Source organism: Triturus cristatus, chromosome 2_1 (assembly GCF_964204655.1).
Source record: "Triturus cristatus chromosome 2_1, aTriCri1.1, whole genome shotgun sequence".
Classification (NCBI taxonomy): Eukaryota; Metazoa; Chordata; class Amphibia; order Caudata; family Salamandridae; genus Triturus; species Triturus cristatus.
This window is the reverse complement of record NC_140581.1, coordinates 1,183,771,897-1,183,795,397: the sequence shown is the minus strand read 5'-3', so window position 1 is coordinate 1,183,795,397 and position 23,501 is coordinate 1,183,771,897. Positions and strand designations below refer to the sequence as shown.

Here is a 23,501-nt window from a genome sequence, read left to right as displayed (position 1 = left end):
TTCTAGCACCACCATGCGCCTTCTACTTTGAGAGGAGATACAGGGAAAAGACTGGCCAGCATGTGACTGACGTATATTATTTAACACTATTAACCAACGGACGTAAAACCATATTCCAAATATTTTAATTGAGAAAAGATAATACAGAAAAGAAATACTTGCAGCAACATGGGTTCAGTTGATGACAGCTTGAGGATCCCTTCAGAGCAATACATTTTAGGAAAAATAATTATAAAGTATTAAGGTGATTACAGATTGCGACGGGGTACCCAAAGAGCAACATAAGTGCATTGTTAAAAAATTAAGGAATAGAAAATGTATTTTGCTTTTACAAAAGCATTGCCCAATACATGTATTGCTAAAACTTTGAATAGTAGGGACTGAATCATCACAGAACCAAAGCCAGGCCCAGATAGCACTGGGGTGGCTCAAGCCACTGTTAGACAATAGTCTTTTGATACTGTATACTGCTGAAAGTCTAATCACCCAAAGTCGATGCTGGAGATGGAGTGGTGTCACGTAAACTTGAACCATCACAGTGGTAAGCAGGTGACCCAAGGTAGGTCACCACTGTAGGGCTTCTCATCAAAGTGGTTGGGAAAAGGCATAGGAGAGACCTTACTTTCCAAGTCTAGATGGGCGAGTCTGCCTTAGAAATCTTATTCATCCACAATTCTGATCTATCAAAGATGGTATGGTCACCCAATTATTGGCGGACCCCATGACAAGCACAGGAGTGTCCTCGGGAATCGGCTGATGCAACCACTCATTTACATATTTTAGTGTGGCAACCGGGAAAGGTTAACTATCCCCCCATATGCCACAATTGGGAACGTAAGTGAACCCCCAATGACCCTAGTAGTTTTGCTACTTCAATTGCATGGAATGCAATTGTGCACACCCCGCATCAGGCATCTTATCCCACTCTTCGAAATATTGGTGAATGACAATTGCATTTTGCGCTCCCTTAACTTCATGAGATGGTGTCTATCAGACTGCTTCCTGTGGCTTTGTCGGTGTAGTGTTGCCGGGAGTTTGTACGCACAACAAGCCTAACTGCTCTTTTTGGAGTGACTGCAGACTCAGCAACCTATGGGAGTTCCTCTCCATCGTAATGGGCAGCTGGGTGATAAAAAAAAGTGATGTAACATAGCACAACTTTTGGATTTTGGTGTAACGCTAAGCAGGGTGGAGGCGTGGAGGCTTTGGAGTTACCATTCAGATGAAATATTTAGTTGTGGAATTCTGAGCTTGATGCCCTTTGGAAATAAAGATATACAAAGGCCAAAGTGGCAGAAATGCATTTGGGGTTGTTTGTTCGAGGTAGAGGATGAGAATCGAATTGCTCCTTTACAACAGGGCCAGTCTTCTTTCCGTTGGGTTGGTTTTCTAACATTAAAGCTCTGCAATATGGCCAATATCTTACATTTCACAGATTTACATCTTGTAGATATTGTTCTATTGGCCACATGATGGCAAGGATCTCGAATAGGATGCCAGATATTTTTACTCTGCGGCTATGTTCAATGACACTGGATATGTATTGTCATGGCACAGGATTTAAAAGTGGTTTGAGGTTTCCTGGTACAGGATATATACAGGCTATTTTTCTTCTGGGCACAGTGGAACGGATAATTTCAGTTGTAGCAAAAAATATGTTTCTCCTTGCTACCAATACTGCAGGCAATACCTTTTTCTAGAAGCTTATAAACTCCTCAGAACGGTTTCTAAACACCATTTTTGGAAAATGTATGTTACTTTGTGACTTGGGGGGCTGCACACATATCCGGGGATTTCCCTAAAATGACTTTGAACTTATTTAAAGGCCTACTCCAACACTAGCAGATCTCTGGCTAACAAGGAGCTGTTGTGATGTTTCTTGTTGGTAAAATGTGTTAACCATTTGGGAATGAAGTCTGATAACAGCATGAACACTTGAAGACCAACACCTGATGAGATACTGTATCAAACATTACAAGCTCAGGTACCTGTGTGTTCCTGTGCTGGTTGCTGTCTATCCTAATACTGAAGAAGAACAAGAACAGAAGGCCCAACATGAAAAGTATAGCACAAAAAATATTTTCTGGAGGAAGTGCTTTGCAAAATGTTTCTGATGGAGATGATAGTAGGTGCCTCTACTTCGTCTCTTTATTAAATGATAATTGTTCTAATCTGATAAATCACAGGTTAGGCAAAAAAAGGGGCAGGGTGATCACCCACGATCCATCAGAGCTATTCCCAGAAAGGCTTTTGGAAAATGAATAAAGGTGTAACTCAAAACCAGGCACAATGAGCTTTTTTTTTGGGGGGGGGGGGTACCCTTTCTGTTAAAAGGCCGTTGCTGACTCAGGCTGAAAATCCCGGATCAGCCGCATGTTGTCAGCCCGGAGCACGAAGCACACTGAGCTGCCTTGGGGAGGCACATGCTTTTACCGAGCTGTCAAGCTGAGCCCCCCCCCACCCTTCCTTGTATGGAATGCACCCCCCTTTTCACCACAGGTGGCTTCCGGGGTGTCTGTAAGGCCCCTGTCCAGCGTGCGAGGAAAGAACTGCAGGGCCAATGCTCCTCTACTGTCAACGCCTGGATTTGTGTTCAATAGACCATAATAACCAAAAACATCAAAGCTTTGAGTGTGCTCTCACAAAGCCACGTCATCAACACTTGTCGAGTGGATGGACACAGGCCAAAGGCACACCGGCCTCCTGGGAACGCACACAGTGCACTCCAACCACTCCAGCACGGCTATCCTTCTCCACACCCTCCGAATGGGTCAAATCGGATGTAGAAATATAGGTTATCAGCTAAAGCTGAAGAGAGCATGTAAACACTCAAGGCAAAGAGCAACAAGCATTGGCCGTGTGCGCGCGAGGGGCCGCGAGAGGCGATCTATGGTGGGGGAGGGGGAGAAGCGGGAGTTGTGTGCGCGCGAAAGTGAAACTGATCGCGATCGGGTGCTGAAAGCTGGCGGCTGCGCGCGTGTGCGTAACCGCAAGCTGGTGGCCAGCAAAAGCCTCTGGTGGCACTTTTAAAAGCCACTCACTAAATGTCTCGCCAGACCAGCGCATGCGCTGGCTCTAGAAAGACCTAAAATATGCAGAAACGCCTGCAAATGAGGAGGGTCAATTAGCCAAGTCTCTTGTAACGCCACAATGTCGAACGCCTTGATATAGGTGACAAAATCTAGATCTTTTTAACTTTGAGTTTATTGAAGGAAAAAGAAATAGGGGGTGGGGGGGAAGGGGATATAATCAACATGGTAAGCATTACACATAATAAGCAATACAATAGAAGCTCTCAATAAAAGCAAATATGACAAGCATGAAAAATACAAACAAACCTATGTATAAGAAAGAAAAAATATCATATAATACAATAGAACTTGATATCATAACAAAAGGCAATAATGTAGCAGGAAAATCAAATCATGGTGGCTTACGCACCTCAACTGTGTCAGGGTCTGGAGAAGCGTGTGTTGGAGCAGAGGAGGAGAGATAGGATACCAAAGGGGACCAAATAAAGTCACGTTTAACTGCTAGGGAAACGGGAGATACGTAATTAGTATCTAGGCGATGATGGAAGCAAACTGCATTCCACCAAGAGTGGTAGGAGACATTTGCAGCCTGTTTCCAATTAGAAGTAATGGTATGAAAAGCCACAGCAATTAAAAAGTCAAGTAATAGATAATGGGGGGGCGATCGTGGAAGGCTTGGTGATAGGGAACCTAGAAAAACTTGCAAAGGGGAGAAGGGAATCTGAAATTGGAATAACAAAATCTAGATCTGATAGTTCATTTACAAGTCCATTCGCATTCCATGAGCATGTCCGTACAGACCCTTTTGTGTTGGTCCTTTGCAACGGGCACACATATGTTAATGCATTTTAATCATAATCAGAGATGTCCAGGTGTGTTCCATATTAAAGCATTGGTTTTACACATATCAGCCTATCCATGAGAATAAAAATACAAGTATTCACAGGTTTCCCATTCAAATGGGAGAAATGCTGCTGCCCTAGTCAGTCATTAGTGGCAATTATCACGGGAGAGCTAAAATGTCAGTATTGTGATTAGACTTACAGACCTAGTTAGCACAAATTAAAGGTACTGGGAGGCAACATTCATGTGTGTGCGAAAGAGTTCATAAACCTTCACTCACTCTTTTTCATTTGGTGCGTTTTCAGCTTATTAATAAAATTGAATAAACCTATGCAATATTTGCAACAAACTGAGATAAATCTAGACACTTCACATTTAGTGTAGCTCAATTATAGTGGCCACAATAAGCACAAGCTATATTTCCTACCAATATAAATTCTACTACACACCGGGGTCAAAACATAATTTGAATGTCATAAAATTTAATTTCATGGTTGACATTCAGATGCAATATAATTACATTCATCAGTATTTCAAATCTTCCAATTTAATCATTTTCAGAATGATCCCACACTTACTTTACAGTGTGTTCCAGGTGTTTACTCGCGTGTAACAGCGAAATCGAAAGTGCTTTCTAGAATCTGGCTCTAATTTGTAAAGCAGCAAATCATATGATAGTTCATGATCCTTAGCTACGCTCACTCAATATCCGTAGCAGGTAAATGTGCAAAGCTGCATTTTAAGTATCATATGACTGTATGCGCTGATATGCCGCTGGTTACTTTTGGATGATGTTTCAACCAATGAAATTCATAAAATTTGGTGTCTTAAAAAAAACTACAAAGCCGCAGAAGCATCAAGCTCCTTGTATCCTCGTTAGGAAATTGAATATTGACATGTGCTTGTACAATTGATATTAGAAATGTTGACATTCCAGACTTAGGCCCTCGTTGAATTTGGCAATTAAATACAGTCATTAACTCCTGTTACAGCACATATTGAAATGATGAGTATTGCCATAAAAATCTAATCTACCAGACACATTATGGCATGTTAAACATGACAAAATTTATCAGGGACAAAAATGCCCTGTAAATACTGGGACATGTGGGTTTTGTTTAGGTAAGAATATGATGTCCCATTATTGGGAAAAACTCGTAAAGAGGCGGTATTTATCGCATCCAATAAATCTCGACCCACTGGACTCACATTTTATCATCTGCGATAAATACCCTAAAAAATTACCAGCCCACTCGTAATAAGGGCCTTAGACAAGAAGAGCAGAACAGTCATAAGAGAACATTTTTCAACTGTGGAAATATTTCGGGAAACTGATAAGAGAAATAGACGAGGAACAAGCTTTGGTAAATTCAGGAAAATATGCTCATGCCAATAGAAAAGGAGGAAAGGTAAGTAGCACGCTCAGGAACCAATGAGAAGCTAGGAAAGAGAGGAGGGGGTATGTAAGTCCCACTTAAGTTTATACTGAAAACAATAGATTCAGGCAAAACCTAAAAATGCCCATCTTGCTACATGCTTACCGAATCCCGAAGACTTAGTTACTAAAACCACTTTTTATGCATCTTCGGCAGTCCAAATAATACAAATTTACCTAGCCTTTCCTCTTCTTCCTATAAGGATACCGACCCTAACTTGATCTTCTCGCGAGATTGCCAACAGGCACAACCTGCAGCAGCACCACTGCATGCATTTAATGTATCAAAAGCCAGTTTATATCTGCCCTCTTTCAATCACTTCACTTCCGTAGGGGTAACATTTTTTCTAATAAAGCACCCCTTTCGTGAAAACATAGCAGGACACTGGGAGCCGCAAATGCATTTGCAACTCATATGTTCTGTTTTCTACATTGTGACTGAGGGTTTCGGACTCACAAAGCCTGGATTTTTGTGCACTGCATGCACGCTTTGTAGAGGCAAAATTATTCAGTACTTCAGGCCGGTAGTCATTAAGTTAAATTGAGTGTAAAGGAGTCGATTTATGATCACGTTTACATAGCAACAGCTCAGTCTGTATTCTAAATTGCTCAATACATAGGACATGATGTAAACTTACAAAATAACTGCAGATTACCTGCAGTAGCTTAAGACTTCACTTTACATAGAAAACCTGGATACATAATATTCTATCTTTCTGTGCTTTTCTGTGCATTTTCCAGTTTTTTTTAACTTGGACTTATAGACATGATAAAACATTTAATTGCAATGGCTGTGCGGAGAAACTAGAATCTGTGTAATAATAAAGGGCAAATGTATACAATATAAAAAAACTTCCTAAACTACTGCCTACTAACATAAAAATCATGCATATAATATGTGCTTCTTTAAGATTTTCAATTTCGGTCACTTTGAAATTGGTACTATACAACCTTCTACCTCATGTATCTACTACCAAATATTTACAATTGTTTTTGCTTCCATAAAATATTGTACTCTATGTTCTCAATATGTTAGTGTAACGCCTTTCAAATATATGTGACAAAAAACACAAGTAAATTTTTATATATATATATATACATATATATATACATACACACACACGCACTTCAACAAATCATCCTAAAAAATAATCAGACCTCAGAATTTCAGAAAGCCATGTTAATATCGCAGTAAAGAAACTTAATATAAAAACACATCAATAAAATATGCGTTAGAATTTGACACTCACTATTTCTGCTTAGCAGACTATTAATATGGAATCAGATTTTTGCTTCAAGGTAAACATGATTAATTAATTTCAAACAATTAAAATTAAGTCAGTTCACCAAAGCTCACAAACCTGGAAAGCTAAATTGGCGTTTTCATGCATTCCAAATATTTCTGGGTCATCGGTCAATGGAAGCTGTTCAATGTACTCTTTATAGACGTGCAAATTGTCGGCCTCGGGGGCAAAATATATACCTGCGAAAGGAGCACAGAAATACATCGGATCAGGGGACTTCATTTAACTTTGAATTGAAGGAGTCTATATAAGATTATCCAAATATCGTTTTTTATTTACACAGCCGAAGTTCAAGTAGTCGTTAAAATGTGAGTTTATCCTCCTCAAGCTAGAGGAGACAACAAACAAACCCAGCAGGGTTCGGTACTTCCATAAAATATTTCGAATCCACGCTATCCTGCTAATTCACAAAAACGGTACTGTACGTGTTGTGTTGAGCTTAGGTCTTTTGCACTTTGATGCGAGTGACACTAAATATGGTCTAAACGGCTGTCATCTAAAAAACACAGAACGCTGATAGGTGACGAAAACGGCTGCCCAAGACTAATAATCAAAACTTCACAAAGTACACATTCGCACGTAATTCCGGATGCAACATACAACATTCAGTTGATCACTGGGCACAAAGGACATTCTCCAGACACCATCACCACTTTTTAAAATCCTGCTCTCCTGGAAGGTGCGTTAGAATGCAAAACAAAGCGCGGGCGTCGACATACACTAATCCGTAGCAGACATTTAAAAGCCAGATACTGAAGCAGTGGTTATGGTCAACCCCTAGTTATACTATGAGGAAGCCACTGTACCTCAGCATCCTCAGCATAACCTAGAATGTTATTTTTGGAGATCGGTGTGATTCGGAACACTGCTTTCAGAAAGGCCACTCTGTCCAGGATTTTGTGCCAGTAGATAAACCAAAAAAAAAAAAACTGCTGAGAAGATGTTGTGCTATCCTGCAAGCAGCAAGATCAGACCCCACTTGATTTACCTCTGTAAACAGGTGTTCAGAGCTTTGTAGGCCACACCTGCCGTCTTGGACTAAATCGGAAACTAAATTCGGAAAACAGAAAGTGCTATCGCAAAGAGCAGAGTGGTATTCCAGAAGGAAGAGAGATGGTCCATCATTTGAGCAAACAGTGCGCCTGTCAATGCTTCAGTGGCACTGCAGCCCAAAAGTGGAAAGGGGCAGTAGCGGTCCGTGGAGGGAGTTCCGTGGGGCGGTGAGGCTGGGTGGGGAAATGTAAGCACCGGAAGGGCCTGCTACACCCCAGGTATGGCAATCTGGGTTAAGGCGGGCCATTTAACTTTCACATATTAAGGCCCAAAGCATACTGGATAACCACTGTGAGTAGCTGTGTTTTTATTAGCTGAAGGATTCTTACAACAACCAGCAGTATCTAGGCCGATAATCTAACTACCCTCCGACACCTAGGCCAGAAGGCATCCTGTGAAACAACATTTATCAACCACCAGTTTCAATAAACGGAAACTAACCGCAGGAGTTGACAAAGGTATTTTAACATTTCATTTTTCAAAAACACGATGTATATTTGTGATCTACAATTGAGCCAGACCACTGTTGAATGCAGTTCATTCATTCATCCTTTGTTCAGAAACAAGGCTTCAATGGCTGTTAGAAAGCGCTATGAATCACATTAGTTAAATAGGAATAAAAACATTTTTTTAATGTCTAATTTTAATCATTATAAAATGTTATGGATAAAGATGCTTCTGATTTTATATAATTTTTATTATCATGAATATATGAATTTTAATATGAAGTGTGTCTGTCAAACTTTTATGATATCGCTACAGAATAAAGTTATTCTTGACTTGTGAAGTTCTGTTGTCGGGTACTGTGTCACCACAAAATTGCTGGCTGTGTCGTGGTGTGCTTTTATTTTTAAATCTGCAAAACACAGAAAGCTGAGGAGGCTGGTATGGAGAACCTTCTAGAGAGACAGTCTCTACAGCAGCAGCACGCATCGGTGGCAGCCTGTAAGAGCCCTCTTCATCCGCACAAGGAGTGTGAGGCAAAGGCAAGCAACAAGGAAATTTGTCATGGAGAAATTCTTCTCTATTCACATTTCAGCTTCGCCTCAGATGCATACGAATGGGCCCTCTGTTAAGTCTTCATTGTAGGAAGTTCTGCTCAGTACCCTGTCTGGTATTTATTTGATTTTGGGCTGAATTTGAAATGTGTATGAAATGGGCTCTCATTTCTGCGTTCCGATATTTCAAGTATTAACAAATGCAATTTGGTTAGAAAATGTGTCTGTCTACAATGCATTTCGTCTGCTCTTATACTATCAGATTTGACATTAAATATTTAAAGATAGATACCATTTGTGTGTGTTAGGTCATTTCAACTGTAACAAGCATTGGCATAGCCAATAGGTCTCGCTTTTGGGACCTTATAAGTATTTAGTTATGCAGCACAATATCCTTGGTGCAACAACATCAACTGTTGCATGGCTAAACACTTATAAAGTCCCAAAGGCGAGAACTATTGGCTATGCCAATGCTTGTTGTGTGCTTGTGTGCGCTCGTGTTTTAGGCTCGACCTAAAAAGCAGCAAGTTGTCAGAAGACTAGACTGACATTTGACCTCTGCCTTAACACACAGCAAATGTGACAAGAAGGAGCTCAAGAGGTAGTTGGGCCCCATCCCACCTCTGGGTCCCTGTCCACTGCACCGCTGATAGCTATGCCACTGCATAGGTACCTAAACATTTGCAGCCTTTCTTGATTCAAATGTAACCCCCCCCATACCTCGGGCAATCTTACCTCCTCCCTTAGAGAGTTATTACAATGATCAACATGGGCTAATTAGTTACCATAACCTGGGATATTTTGCTTTTTGTTACGCGTGATAGTGTCACTCAAAGAAATGAAATGTCACACATAAGTAAACTGAAAACTTGGCAGCTATACAAAATTCTACTGGCCGCATGCGACACAAAGCTTGTTGAGTGAGTGTCATTCAGAATGATGACAGAGACTTTATGATGTCTCTATAGCTCTTTTGTTACACCCACTGCTCCCAACTCGCTTTCCGTAATCGCATTTTTTAAACTCCGTTTACAGTCCATGCCCAGATCACCATTAAACATAACACATTTCTTACCTTTGTTCTCCCGCTCCAAGCTTCTCTTCCTGTGGTGCTTCCCTGCCTTGTGTTACTTGTTCAGTTGCTTCAGAGCACCGGGTCGGTGCGGTTGCTGCTCCCCAGACACCATTTTCAGTCAAAATAACTAACTTAGTTCCAAGGCAGAATGCGCAGGAAAACACGTGCACAGAAAGCAGTTTCCGGGTCACAGTCGATCAAACCCAGAGCTGAGCCAGAGTGTCCAACCTGTTTGGTCATAGAGTTGGCATTCACAGCGTGGAGCGGCTAAGTGGTCGAGGCTCGTTAATGTTAAAAACTTCAGTTCAATGTGTGTGTGTATTTAGAATATTTAGGACGTTACATACAAACGCTGCTTTGGAATTCTTTCTTCGACGTAGCCACAGAAAATTAATGGTTAATTGTGAAAATATTTATTGTGTGCAGAACTATGACTGTTGTGAAAGTCTAACAGCAAACGTTTACGAGCGTTTTCAAACAATAAAATAGATATTTCTTCTGAATAGTGTTTTTCAGATTTCAAATAACTGCACCAATGTTTTTCGGATGTTCTCTGGTATGTCCTGTTACAAGATGCTTTGAACAAGCGATTACTAGACGATACATGCGGAGCTCTTAGCCATGGTGAGTGAATTCTCTCTCCATGAGATATGGGGGGAGTGCGCCCGAGAGCAGGGATGCGCAGCGTTTCCCTTGCGGGAGCGAGCACGATAATTGCTACCAGATGGCGCCACTCGCTCCCGCAAGGGAATCGCCAGACGTGCACGCGTTGCTATTCAAAGCAATGCAACATGTGCACGTTTTTAGGGCAAAAACGGAATCGATTACATGAGGTTCCCTCCTATGCAGCGCATGCGCGCTACGTAGGCGAGACCTAAAAATAAGGGTCAGTCACAATAATTATGTAAAGCATTTCTGCTTTTAACAGAATTGCTGGCTGTATTCTGTTAGACCTGTTAGTCTTAGGGTGGTCTTCCCCCAAACATTTTTCTCTCCTCCTCAAATTTGCTGAATCTTTATTTTGGCCTAAGACTCTGGGCACTTCACCACTGCTAACCAGTGCTAAAGTGCTTGTTCTCTCTCACTAAAACATGTTAGATTGGCTTATACCCAACTGGCATTTTTAATTTACTAATAAATCCCGAGTGAAGTCATATTACATGTACCCAGGACTGTAAATTAAATACTAATTGTGGGTCTGAAGCACTGATTGCACCACCCACTCAAGTAGCCCTTTAAACATGTCCCAGGCCTACCATTGCAGCCTGTGTGTTTCCTGTTTTAAACTACCATGTTGACCTGGCAAAGTAAACCTTTTGCCAGACCCAAACCATGCTTTTTAAAACATATAACTCACCCCTAAGTTATGTCCTGGACAACCCCAAAGGCATACCTTAGGGTGCAGTGTATTTAAAAAGTTGGGCATGTACTTTCAAGTTTTACATGTCCTGGTAGTGAAAACGTCTTACATTTGTTGTTCACTACTGCAAGACCTATCTCTCCCATAGGATAACATTGGAGTTTCCTACTTACATTTTATAAGTGTAATTTCCAAAAGGGAAGAGATGAGCAGAATATGTTTGGAGTCTTTTGGGGTGAAAGCCCTAGTAGTGAAGTGGGGTTTTTGTTTACAATTAAAAAACAAATGCCACTTTCAGATAGTTGGCATTTTTTAACCCTTTGTGCCTATAGCCTGGCCTGAGTCACATGACCGGGTGTAACTGACAGTTACACTTTGTGAATTCCTCCCAGACAGTCACACAATAGAGGGATTAGGTGTGCTTGAGTGGGCCATGTGCTGACAGGATGGAGGCGCAGCTGAGCACAGCCCCACGTACACATGAATAGCCTGTGCTCTGCCTTCACACAAAGAGCATAACAACCCTGCATTGTCACTTCAGCCAGCTTGGAGCCAGGGCAGGGGAGGCAGGGAATGCCATGCACTTCAAAGCCATTTTCTAGAAGCTTCTCCCACCTTCCTCAACCAGGGCACCAAGGTATAAATGTAGGACCTCAGATACCACCACTTCAGTACACTTCTGGATCTGTGGATGCTCTGCCAGGAAGAAGGACTGCAGTGCTGCTACAAGAACTGTTGCCCTGGTATGCTCATCTGCTGCCTGCTAACCTCTTGCCTGGGGAAGAAGAACTCAAACTGCAACTTCATCTTGAACCCAGGACCCCAGAATGACTCCAAGGGCTAGTCTGCTGGCCTCTTCATCTGAGCCTCAGAGACATAAAAGGTTCTCCAACAACTCCTTGGCCCGTCTTCAACACATTCCTGTCTGCCAAGTGGCGCCTCTCAGGTCCTGGACTCTTCGTGTGGCTCACGGACTCTTGAAATCAAGCTTTTGGGCTCTTTGCTACCACAAATGGGCCCGTTTGCCCTGGAACCACGCCGTTTGAACCAAAATTCAGTGCAAGCCGCTGCCAGCCTGTCTCTTCACAGAGCAAGCATCAATGGCCCATGAAGGACTGCTAACATGAAGCATCAGCCTGGCTGCGACATCCGACCTGCTCTTTGTGCCATGCCGAACGCCACCCGCAACGCTCTCCTTGCTCTCAGCGACCCTCTACAAGGCAGTCAGGACTCTTGGCACAAAACTTGAGAAGGTGAAACTTCAACTGGACTAATCTGGGACTGTATCCGATCCGCGCTCCATTGCGGTCGGCTGAACTTTTGACTTTGACCCAGTTTAGTGTGCGACCAGATAGACTTCAGTTTGAGCTTTTTGTTTTTAGGCACTATTTTACATCTTATTCTTTAAAAATTCATAATTCTGATTTCACTGATTGGAGGTTTGTTATTTTGGTCTTGATTTATTTATTAAATTAAGCTCTTTTTTCCTAACTTGACGAAGGTTCTTTTTGTGTGGTGTTTTCACTGAATTACTGTTTGAAGTGCTGCACAAATACTTTACATATTGCCTCTAAGATAAACCTGACTGCTTTGTGCCACGCTACCAGGGGGTTCAGCACAGGTTAATTTGGGGTTTGCTTGTGCCTTCCAAAGACAAGGATTGTGGTTGCTACTTGCCCAGGGCTTCACACCCCAGTCAACCAGTAACCCAATTTCTAACATATCCCAGCTAAAGTATGTCAGGGCAGCATAAAAGGGCTGTAAGTGTTCTATTTAAAGTATGGAATTGCTACCGAGAAATGTGACCAAAGTTTGGAAGATGACTTGAGAAGTGACATTTTTAATGTGGTGTTGACATGATGGCTTTCTGAAGTATTTTTCACGTAGACATCCTATTAGCTGCCTGTCACCATGCCCATCCAATAGTTTTGCCAGTCCTACTGCCCCTTGCTACTCCTTTGTCCACAGGAAGGTGAAATGGTAGTGAAATATTACTGGAAGAAATTGTGTGTGTTTTGGAAATATTGGGGAGGGGGTTGAAGGTTTGAGTTTTATGGCAATGATTTATTGATTGATGAAATAAAATATTTTAAATATACATTAGCAAACAAAAACTGGCAAGTAAAAAGGATGAAACTTATTTAAGACGTTAAAAACTGGAGCAAGCCCAGTACAGCTATATCCATCGCATAAATAATTCAAATAAAATAGACAATCAGTAATAAAAATAAGCCTCTTTTTTATTTTTTTATTTTATTAGCCAGAAGGTACAAAAATATAAAGAGAAATATCACAATTTCATATTTTAACATCCATCAAATCATTAATACCAGATATTAATTTATCTTACAGCACGTAAGCAATATTATCCAGTTAAGTACAATATACAATGATATAGCAAGAGTAGCACCCAACAAATCATTCTCAAATCGATTGCTCCTCATGTCTTTTGCTAATCCATTTGATCATAGGTGCCCAAATCTTACAGACCTTCTCCCTCGCTCGCCAACCCTTACTTGTGTACAAAGTCATTTCCTGCACATGAATACTCAGCAAGCAGTGGAGCCATGCAATGTGTGTAGGGGGTTCCGAGTCCTTCCATACTGTTGCTATCAATAACCTAGCTACGGCCATTGTAATAAATACAAAATCTCTATGTAGTGTTGATAGTTGAGCTCGATTGTCATACCCAAATATCATCCGCGGTGGGGTGATAGTAATTAGAAAATTCATTCTTTCTTGCCTAAAAATGTCAATACCTCTTTTTAATGGAGTCAGTGTGTTACATTCATAAAACATATGGATACTATCCGCAGGGCAGTATTGACATCTTGGGCATTTACCGTTCTCATGCTTCCCCCATTCAAAAAGCTTTGCGGGGGTATAATACAAATTAAACACAGTTTTATAGTGTTGAGCCTTAAGGTTTGCCACTAAGAAAGTTTTTTCCCCCAATTCCAGTGACATATATAGATCTATCTCGTCATCTCCCATTTTATCTGCTCATTTCCACTCAACTTTGGCCAAATCGTCAGGGAGGGTTTCCATCAGTATGCTATAAAACTCCCCAATCCGCCCGTGCCCCAGGTATACCATATCCAATAGCGGTATCGCCGCAAGACTGATAGAGCCTTTAGCCAAAAATTTTAAGCAGCCCCTTACTTGAATATATTTAAAGCATGGCCTATTATCGAGTCCAAATTTTTTAACCAATTCCCAGAAAGATTTAATCTCTAAATTATCGTTAAGTAGAGTCGCAACCCTTTGTATACCTGCTTGTTCCCACCCCCGAGCCATGCCATCGTATACCTCAGCTGGAAGGAGTGAAGAGCCCCATAGAGGAGTATATCTATTATATTTTAAGATTTTAAATGTTCTGCTAACTTTATTCCATACCTTCCAAGCTGCTTTTAAACATTTAAATCTGGTCTGTTTTATAGTAGGTGGGCTCCACTTGCCTAAGGAAGAGTACCGTTGTTTCTTCGCCGATAGCTATTTGATAGATAGAAGGTAAGCCATCCTCCCTTCTAGACCCATTTGTTATCAACAGATCGCCTATCTGCTGCAGCATAACTGTCCAATAAAAAAATAATAGATTCGGAGCAGCCCAGCCGCCTCTCTCGCGTGGATGAGTTAGCGTCCTTAATGCGCGTCTTGTCTTTTGGTATTGCCAAATTAAGTTCGAGAACATGGAGTTCATTTTCTGTATTGCGGTGGAGGGCAGTTCTAAGGGGCAAGAGTGAAATAAATATAATATTCTGGGGAAGATTTTCATTTTCATTATGTTAACCCTACCAACTATTGTTAAGTACAGTTTATCCAGCCGCTTTAGCTCTATACTGATATCATCTAGCACTGGGTCAAGGTTATTTGACCAGAATGCATCCATATCAGATCCTATCCTGACCTCCAAATACATAGCGCATTCAGTCAGGCGCTGGTCCAGTATGTTGCAATGCCTAGTGCAGATTATTTGTGTCTTCCCTTTGTTCAGTTGGTATCCTGACCTGCTCCCAAATTCCTCCGCCATACTCAGTCAGGCGCTGGTCCAGTATGTTGCAATGCCTAGTACAGATTATTTGTGTCTTCCCTTTGTTCAGTTGGTATCACAACCTGCTCCCAAATTACTCCGCCATACTCTCAATCTTTATAATTGCCGTTTCTGGTTTCGATGTAATAACGGCAATATCATCCGCATAGGCCAGCACCTTGGTCTCATAGCTACTAGTTATTATCAGTTCTATTGCTGAATTCAGAATTATCTGATTAATAAAGGGATCCAAGTAATGTGGCGAAGAGAATTCAGGAGCATGGGCATCCCTGCCTAGTTCCCCTGGCCACTTCAATTGGTCTGGAAGTGTTTCCCATGACCTGCAACCGTGCATATGGTCTATGGTATATCGCCTGGATAGCTGTAATCAATCGAGTACCAAACCCCCTCTCTGACAAGGATTCCCAAAGAAATTGCCATACCAAGCGATCAAAGGCTTTCTCAGCGTCTAAGAGGATCACAACCATTCCATCACCTGTAGCCTCAGCTATATCAAATAGCGAAATTACCCGTCTTACATGATCAGTGGTACCCCTGCCGGTTACAAAGCCATGCTGCCATGGCGAGACTAGTTTGGCTATGGCCCTCTGAAGCTGGTTGGCTAAAACTTTGGAATAGATTTTAGCATCAGAATTTTTCAAAGAGATAGGGCGGTACGAGCCGGGCTGCTCTGATGGTTTCCCCTTCTTGGGGAATATTATTGTATCTGTTTCCTGCCAGGACGTGGGTGGAATTCCTTTATACTACACGTCTAAAAACAAATCATGTAGAAATAGTGCCAAATCGTGCTTAAGTATTTCATATAGCTCTATCGGTATTTTATCTGGCCCTGACGCCTTCCCTGAAGATAAGGAGTTTAGAGCGGTCACTATTTCTTCTAGTGTAAATTCTGTTTCCAACTCCAAATGTGTATCTTCATCAATTTGGCTCAGCGGTGGGTAGCTCTTTCCCATAGCCTTTTGTGCAGTATCAGTGGAGTCCAGTTGATCTAGTTTTTGATAGAACTGTTCAAAAATTCCCATAATCTTCACAGAATTAGTTTCGTAGTGCCCTTTGGTATTCTTGATTTTAGTAATATTATTCCTTGATACCTTCTGTCTGGTCCTAAGGGCCAATAGTCTGCCGGTCGTTTCCCCATATTCATACATCTCTTTGATGCTGTTGATACGACTGAGCCACTTGTATCTGAAAGAAGCTATTTATTGTTGATTTAGCAATAGCTATTTGTATCATAGTTTGATTTAAACTCTCCTTACCCCCTAGAGAGATCAGGTTAGTATATTCTGCCTCTAGTTGTGCCAAGCATGCCACTTGGGATCTCAGTTCTGCACTGCTTGCGCTGTTTCCCGACATAGCTTATCACTTCCTCCCTTAACCCAGCTTTGAATGTATCCCACACTGATACTGGAAGCACTAAAGCGATTCATATCAAAGAACCCTCTTGTCCATTTTATGATATGCCTCGTAAATTCCTCATCGGCTAGTAGCTTTTCATCAAAGGACCAACAGTGTTGTTTCCTTTCCATTCCCTGGCGTGTTATTTCCAGCAGGAGTGGATTGTGCTCCGAACAAATATGAGGTAGTTTGGTTATCTCCACCTCATCTAGGATCCCAGCAGGGACCATAAAGTAGTCTAGGCGAACATATTTTTGATGAGGGTGTGAAAAATGTTTAACTAGGGTCCTTGATTTTTTTTGCAACCAAAATATCTACCAACCCATGACTATCCTTGAGGATATTTAATGCCCGATTGACCTGCGGATTCCTCCCGTTATTGTGCGGCCCAGCATTGCAAGAGATCTCGAGGTTAATGTTAAAATCTCCACATAATATCAGTGGAGTCAGCCAGGAGGCGAGCTCGATCTCAAGTTCCTCCCATATTTTGGGGTCGTCCTGATTCGAGGCATAAATATTCGCTATAGTCATTCCTGTATTTAATGCCACAATTGCCCATATCCCCCCTTTATCCACCAGTGTACATTTACTAATACCAATATGATGTTTAATGACTATTGCAACTCCCCTTATCATGGAGGTCTGTGAGGAACAGGCAACCAAATCATAGCTTCTACTTTGGAGAACGTCCTTATTGCTCCATGGGATATGGGTCTCCTGAAGACAAATAACCTCTGGGCTCATAAACCGCAAAATCTCATATATTTTGGCTCTTTTCGCTCTATCATTTAGTCCCGCCACATTCACCGAGCAAATCCGCATTTTAGCCATACCAGGCTAAATGGAGTAGCCACCTATTCTGCGTATTTTTCAGATTTCTATCTATTCCTTCAGTTTGAATGTTTTCCTCGGTTTCAGTGTACCTTGTCTGGCTTTCCCCCCCGTGATACCGCCCCTAGCTCTCGCTAGAGCCATATCCACCCTCCCCATCAATCTTTCCCCTCCCCCAATCCCACCCCCCCGCCCTCACCCTTCCCTTGGAAGCTTCCAGACCAATGGTCTGGTTGGAGATGGACCAGCGCGTTGCCGTGATCCGTGAGCCCCCCTTCCCCTTATATCCGTTTAATCTTCCAATCTTTAAGTAAACTATCCCTAATCTGAAATCTAATGCAGTGACTATCGAATACCCCCAGTGAAAAGAGAGGGAAAAAAACCGGAGATACCCACCCAACAAAACAACAAACCAAAAAAAATCTAATCCTAATCTTTTGCCATATGAGCAAGGGAGGTAGAATTTGGAGAGGTAAAGAGGAAGTATAGAACAGATGTTTAAAGAAGGCCATATACACACCCACTATTAGACTTTTCCTCCTCCTCGGCTCTCCTTTCAAACCCTGGTCTATTCCTAAAGCATCATTACCTCCTTCCCCCCACTGCGTATATGCCTTAAATTTTTAGCTTCCTTAGCTCTTTTTATTTAAATCACCCAAAAATTCTTTAGCTTTTATTTCAGATGTAAAGTAGTGTGATCTATCCCCTATTTCGACTTTTAGCTTAGCTGGATTCATAAGGTATGCCTGTGCCCCTTTTGACTGAAATGGGTTAATCATCTGTCCTAACCTCCAGCGCCTTTCAACAGTTACGTGACAGAAATCGGACGTGTAAAAAACTCTATACCATCTAGTTTCCTTTTACAATCTGGTCTGGCTTTTTCAAAAATAATCTGACGAAGAAGGTCGTTTCCAAAATAAATTAGCATGGTTCTAGGCCTAGCATCTGCTCCTACAGGATGTTTTAACGTCATGGGAACACAATGAACATGTTGGATTTCCTACGCCCAGTTAGGCGGTCCGAGATCTCATTACATACTTTGGCAATCTTCCGAACGGAGCCCTGTATTTTAGGGATAGCCACCTGAGAGCGCCTGTTTTCCTGTCTAGTCTCTTCCTGATGAGCCATAACCGACTGCAGAATAGCATCCAAAGTAGCAGCGGATGTGGTGTCAGAGTCAGGTAGTACAACTCTTTTATCCCCCAAAAGCTGATTCGTTGGTGAATAGTCCTAATTCAAATCTTGTCGCCTTGTCCCTCTTACTTGATCAGAGAGTCCTGCTGCCCGCTGGTTTTCCGCATAGTTGTAGCAGAATCTCTGCCACTAGTATCTGGTAAGCAATCTGATCAGCCTTCGCTCTCAGCCTCGCTAACACTCGTCAGGGTCAGGGAATCACCTATTGAGCCTGTATCTGACAGAGAGTAGAAATAGTCAGTTGCCTCTGCATCTACTTCTTTTATAGGGTGGGTCTTTTGTACTTTTAATTTGGACCCCGGTTGGATTCCACCCACTGTCTTAATGACTGTACCTAGTTTTTTCTTTCCTTTTTGGACAGAGTTTTCAAGGTCAAGGCTTCTTGTTGAGTGTTCCTCTTTTTTGCTCCAGAAGTGTGGACTGTCTGCAAAGGTGATCTGGTTCCCTAGTGGCAGTTTGATGGGCAAGAGCAAGATGTTGTAATTGTGCTTTGGGACTTAAGAGAGGGAAATGCTGAACTGATCTGACAGTAGTTTCGGTGACTGGTTGAACAGGCTTAAAAGCATCTCCTGCAAGTTAACATGTGTAGTTGTAAAGCACCATCTTGGGCCTCCTCCAGCAACACGATGGTTAGCCCATTTTGGGAATGAGTTGTACAGCACATCTGGGGGTGCAGCTGTAATGTGACCTTCAGAGAGGTTCCTTCTGGTTTATTTTCATAAGCTCCCTGTGCAGGTTGTTTGAGTGATCCATTGGAGGGCTTTGGTTTGGTTGGTGTACTGGTGCCTTATGACGTGCACTTGGGCCTCAACAAAGAGCTGAGCCTTGGCGCGAGTATACTGGTTTAACTTTATTAGAGGTTTGGGGGAATGCTGAAGTAGTAGCTCAAAGTTGTGATCCAGCTTCTTCTCACTCCCTGCCAAGTTTGGCTGGCTAGTGAATGCTTTAGCTAAATGGGTATGCGCTTTCGACGATAAAGGTGAAAAATGTTCTAGCCCTGGCACTAATCCTTGCTGGGCAAGACAGTTGGGCACTTCGGGGGCGCATTTTTAATAGTCCATAATTTTGCCTTTCTTCGACCCAAAGTATTCAAACTTGCAGTCGTTATCAGCTTGATGTGCCCCCTGATTGTCACCTCTGCTGTTTCTGGATCGAAATCTGGTGCAAAGGGTAGGAGGCAGCTATGAGCTTTGCCTTCCCAGTCCCAAATGTTTTTTTGCTGTCTTCGTTGTATTGCAGACTTTTCCTGATCCCATGATGTCCTGCTTGTGAGTGTGATGAAAACAGGTGAGTGCTGGTGCTGCTCTGGGAGCACAAAATGGTGTTGATAAGGGCGGTGACAGGGATGAGAGCGCTGAGCAGGGCATGGTGGCGGGAGCTTATCAGGAGGAAGCAATCCACACCTCGACCAATCCTAGCTCAACCCTCGATGGCAATCCCTAATGCTGCGTCACGCCCGTGGGCTCAGGTCACCACAGTCTGTCACTGGTTGTGGCCTGGTCATGGCTTTGCTGGTTACCCTCATCTTCTGCACTCTGGCCTTGTCCTGCTCAGCACCCTCAGGGCCTCTGCTATTTGGGTGTATGGGGTGTTGATGCTGCTTGGTGCTGGCTAGGGCGTGCTGGGGCTGGCTGCTGGCCCGATGGCCCAGAGCCCACGGCGCACAGTGTCTTTTCCAAACTGTTCCTAACTGTGCCTCCTGGTTACTCAATGCGCTGATCAGCCCATGCTGACCCCCAAAATACAGAGGTTGTGCCTGTAATTGGAGTTTGGAGCACAGTGAGGGGTGTATTGGGTGGTTTGCCGGCTGTGGGGAGGGGTCAGTCTGCAGCCACCAGTGGATGTGGGTAGTGCTGAAGACGCTACGCAGAGGGGCCTGGCTGCTGAACTGCGGCTAAGTTACAACTGGGGGTTGGTGGCCAAGGGATGACAGCTGTGGGGGTGAACCACAGTGGAGAAGCAGTCATGTGGTTGAGTGGCTGGGCGGCTATGCAAGTGGAGCCCGTGAGATGTGCAGGGCTGAAGGGCAACTGGCCTGGGTAATCGGTACGCACCACGATTGCTCACCACAACTTACCCAGCTGCCCCACTCCTCGGTCTCTGCTATGGCTGCCTGGGCTGGCTACTACCTGCGCTTCTTCTTTTCCCTCATTGCACAGCAGCTCAGTGGCTTCCTCAGGGCTCCCTCACAGCTCACCTTTGCCATGCATACAAAGCTGCTGCATTCTAAACATGCGAGTGCAGTATCTACAAGTCTCTGGTGTCCAAGTTTTGAGTCAAAAAGAATGGTTACTTAAAGAGGATGAGGATTAGCTTTTTTGCAATTATGTAAAACATAATTTGAATTTATATATGATAGAAAGAGTACACTGAACTGAAACTAGTCATTAAGGAATTTAGGTCGTCTTGTTGACATATTTATAAGCAGGTAAATATGGATAGAATGTAGAAAGGATTTTTAAGGCGTTAAAAAAACAAAAAACATAAAAGTCTGAGTCAGAACCTATAATGGCATTAACATGTCCCTAATAAATAATAAGGTTGCCTATAAAAAATTGAATTCTCCAGCCAAATTCCATCCTAACTCTGCTGTGGCCTCTTTGAATTCAGAGATCGTGACAGAGGTAGCAAATGAACCAGCACTCTTTAAACTACAAATACACAATAATACATCTACACAATGATTATTCAAACGGCTTTTCAAAGAATGCAAGATCTTCAGAATATCGAGGGCTTACAGTGCAAACCCCCCCCAAAAATAAAATCTCGAAGCTGTGACAAAAACATTAAATGTAAAAAATAGGTAATTGAAATTAAAGCAAGATTCACCAGATCTGAAATAAACTTAATGTAAAAACAATAATAAACTTTTTACGCTTGTCATAAAACTAACAAATGCACCAGCCGCCTTGGATTTTTTCAACACCATGCATTCCTTCCCAAATTCTCCCTATTCGTTGACACTAAAAACCCAAATTGAGCTTTCCCTTGACTTTACAACCATAGATTGATCTATCAAAAATGTAACTTGCAAAATTTCAGAAAAATTGTCATCCTTCAGGGAGACAGCGTAATCTGATTTGGTGTACTCAGCCTGCTCAAGCCATCAAATAATTTCTCTGATACCATTTGAGCAAAAATAGATACAGACCTCTAGACTGTAACGCCAGCCGTTTTTGAAACCACAAAATCAATGGACTGCACTCCGCCTTAGCAAGAAGTTCCCAACACTAAATCAATCTTCTGATGTATATTAAGCCCCTTATTTGAACTGAGGAATTCAAAACTGCAGTACAATCACATTGTCCTAACACAGTAAGAATCATCTTAGCCCTGTTACCAGTCACCCACTAATAAGAAGGATTATTGAGGGTAACCTGTTAATTTTGGTGATTCTGAGTCGGAACCTATGTTTCTGAGACTGCATAAGTATTTAGGTTAGCTTAAGAGGATTCTATCCAGCAGAGGCCACCAGCAGAGTCCAGTCCAGGACCAGTTACTACTGGATACCTGATAACTTCAGGAGGAAGGCCTCTTGTGGCTTCATGTGCCCCTGTACCCACACTGTAGGTTAGACAACTGACCCATGGAATCCAATTCTCAGTCCAGGGTGCACATTAGAGCAGGGCCAGCTCTTTAGGTCTCCACACAGGTCATCCCGATGTGTTCTGATGAGCTGTGGGGGAGTTTCATTTTTGTACAATTCATGAATTAGTGGGGGAGGTGACTCCGGGACACTCCCTAAACAATGGAAAAAAGTTATGGGGCAAACTCTCTCACTTTCAAAACACACAAGATGATGGACGGAATGTTGCACATTGGCGAAACATTCACCCCCAGTCACAGATCTGGGTTTAATCCATCGCAAACTCTCTCACTTGTGCAGGCAGCACATCCTGTTTGCCTTACAGCAAACTATCCCACAGTTCACTCTTCTGAGGCAAATCCAACATTGCAGAATCTTTCTGCCGCTGAAGGGAGCTTGCAAGCTAGTGAGGGGTGTGTTTAGGGAAATGAGCGGTCTCAGCCTCTTTAGCTACGCCAAACTGGTTATGGGACCAGCTCTAGCCTGGTGACAAGCTGGTGAGAGGTATTACAGGAAACAGTGGTCCCTGAAAGCGAAAGAATAGTTGGACATACAATGAATATAGTCAAAATTGGTACTATATTTTAGCCAATGTCCAGCCGGGCATGGCAACTTTAAAAAGTAGAAATAATTAGCAGTGATCCAAAGAATGTAAGTAGAGTCTTAGTGGGACACAAGCCTGTATCCTGAGACTTACATATCATGAGGACAACAAATTGTGAAACACATTCAGGCAATTACAGTGATGTTTCTGTTTTAGATGTAGTGAGTAGTGAAACATCTAGTACAAATATTGCCACCTTCACAATGTGATATATACAGAAATTTTAAATGTGTAAGGTGGACACCAAAGTCGACGACGTTTCGATCCTTATCAGAGGGATTTAGGATCATCATCAGGACTAATCAGTTAAATTGCCCATATTTAAATGCCTGAGTTTACATAAACTAATAAGGCAAACAACGAAAACATACATCGGTAGGGGAAAAAATTCAGGGAAAAAGGAAAGGAAAATGGCAACAAAATGGTTATTATTACGTTTAGAAGGATGAAACAAATTACGTCAGAAAAACATTAGTGTCAGATCAAGGGCTAATCCACATTTGAAGTCTTATGCAGTAGTAATGTTGCGGGCATAAAACATCCGGAAAGGTAAAACTGAAGGATACGAGAGAAGAGGTGCGATTATAGAAAAATTGAGTAAAAGGGTTGGTGATTTGCACACACTCGAAGGCTAAGAATTTACCCAGAGATTTGCACTAAGTGCGGAGTACGGAGATAAATTAGGCAGGACCCTGATTTGTGAGCCGGAGGTGAATGGTGAAGCGGAAGAATGCTGCATG

General features: G+C 42.4%; 1 protein-coding gene across 2 annotated transcripts in view; it reads right to left on the bottom strand.

Moving 5' to 3' along the window:
• The window catches only part of DNAH6 (dynein axonemal heavy chain 6), a 2,458,578-nt gene that overhangs the window by 208,276 nt on the left and 2,226,801 nt on the right, over positions 1-23,501 (bottom strand). For both annotated transcript variants that reach the window (XM_085636629.1, XM_085636630.1), the window contains one exon: positions 6,672-6,793. In XM_085636629.1, coding sequence (XP_085492755.1) covers positions 6,672-6,793 — 122 coding nt within the window. The remainder of the gene's footprint in view (positions 1-6,671; positions 6,794-23,501) is intronic.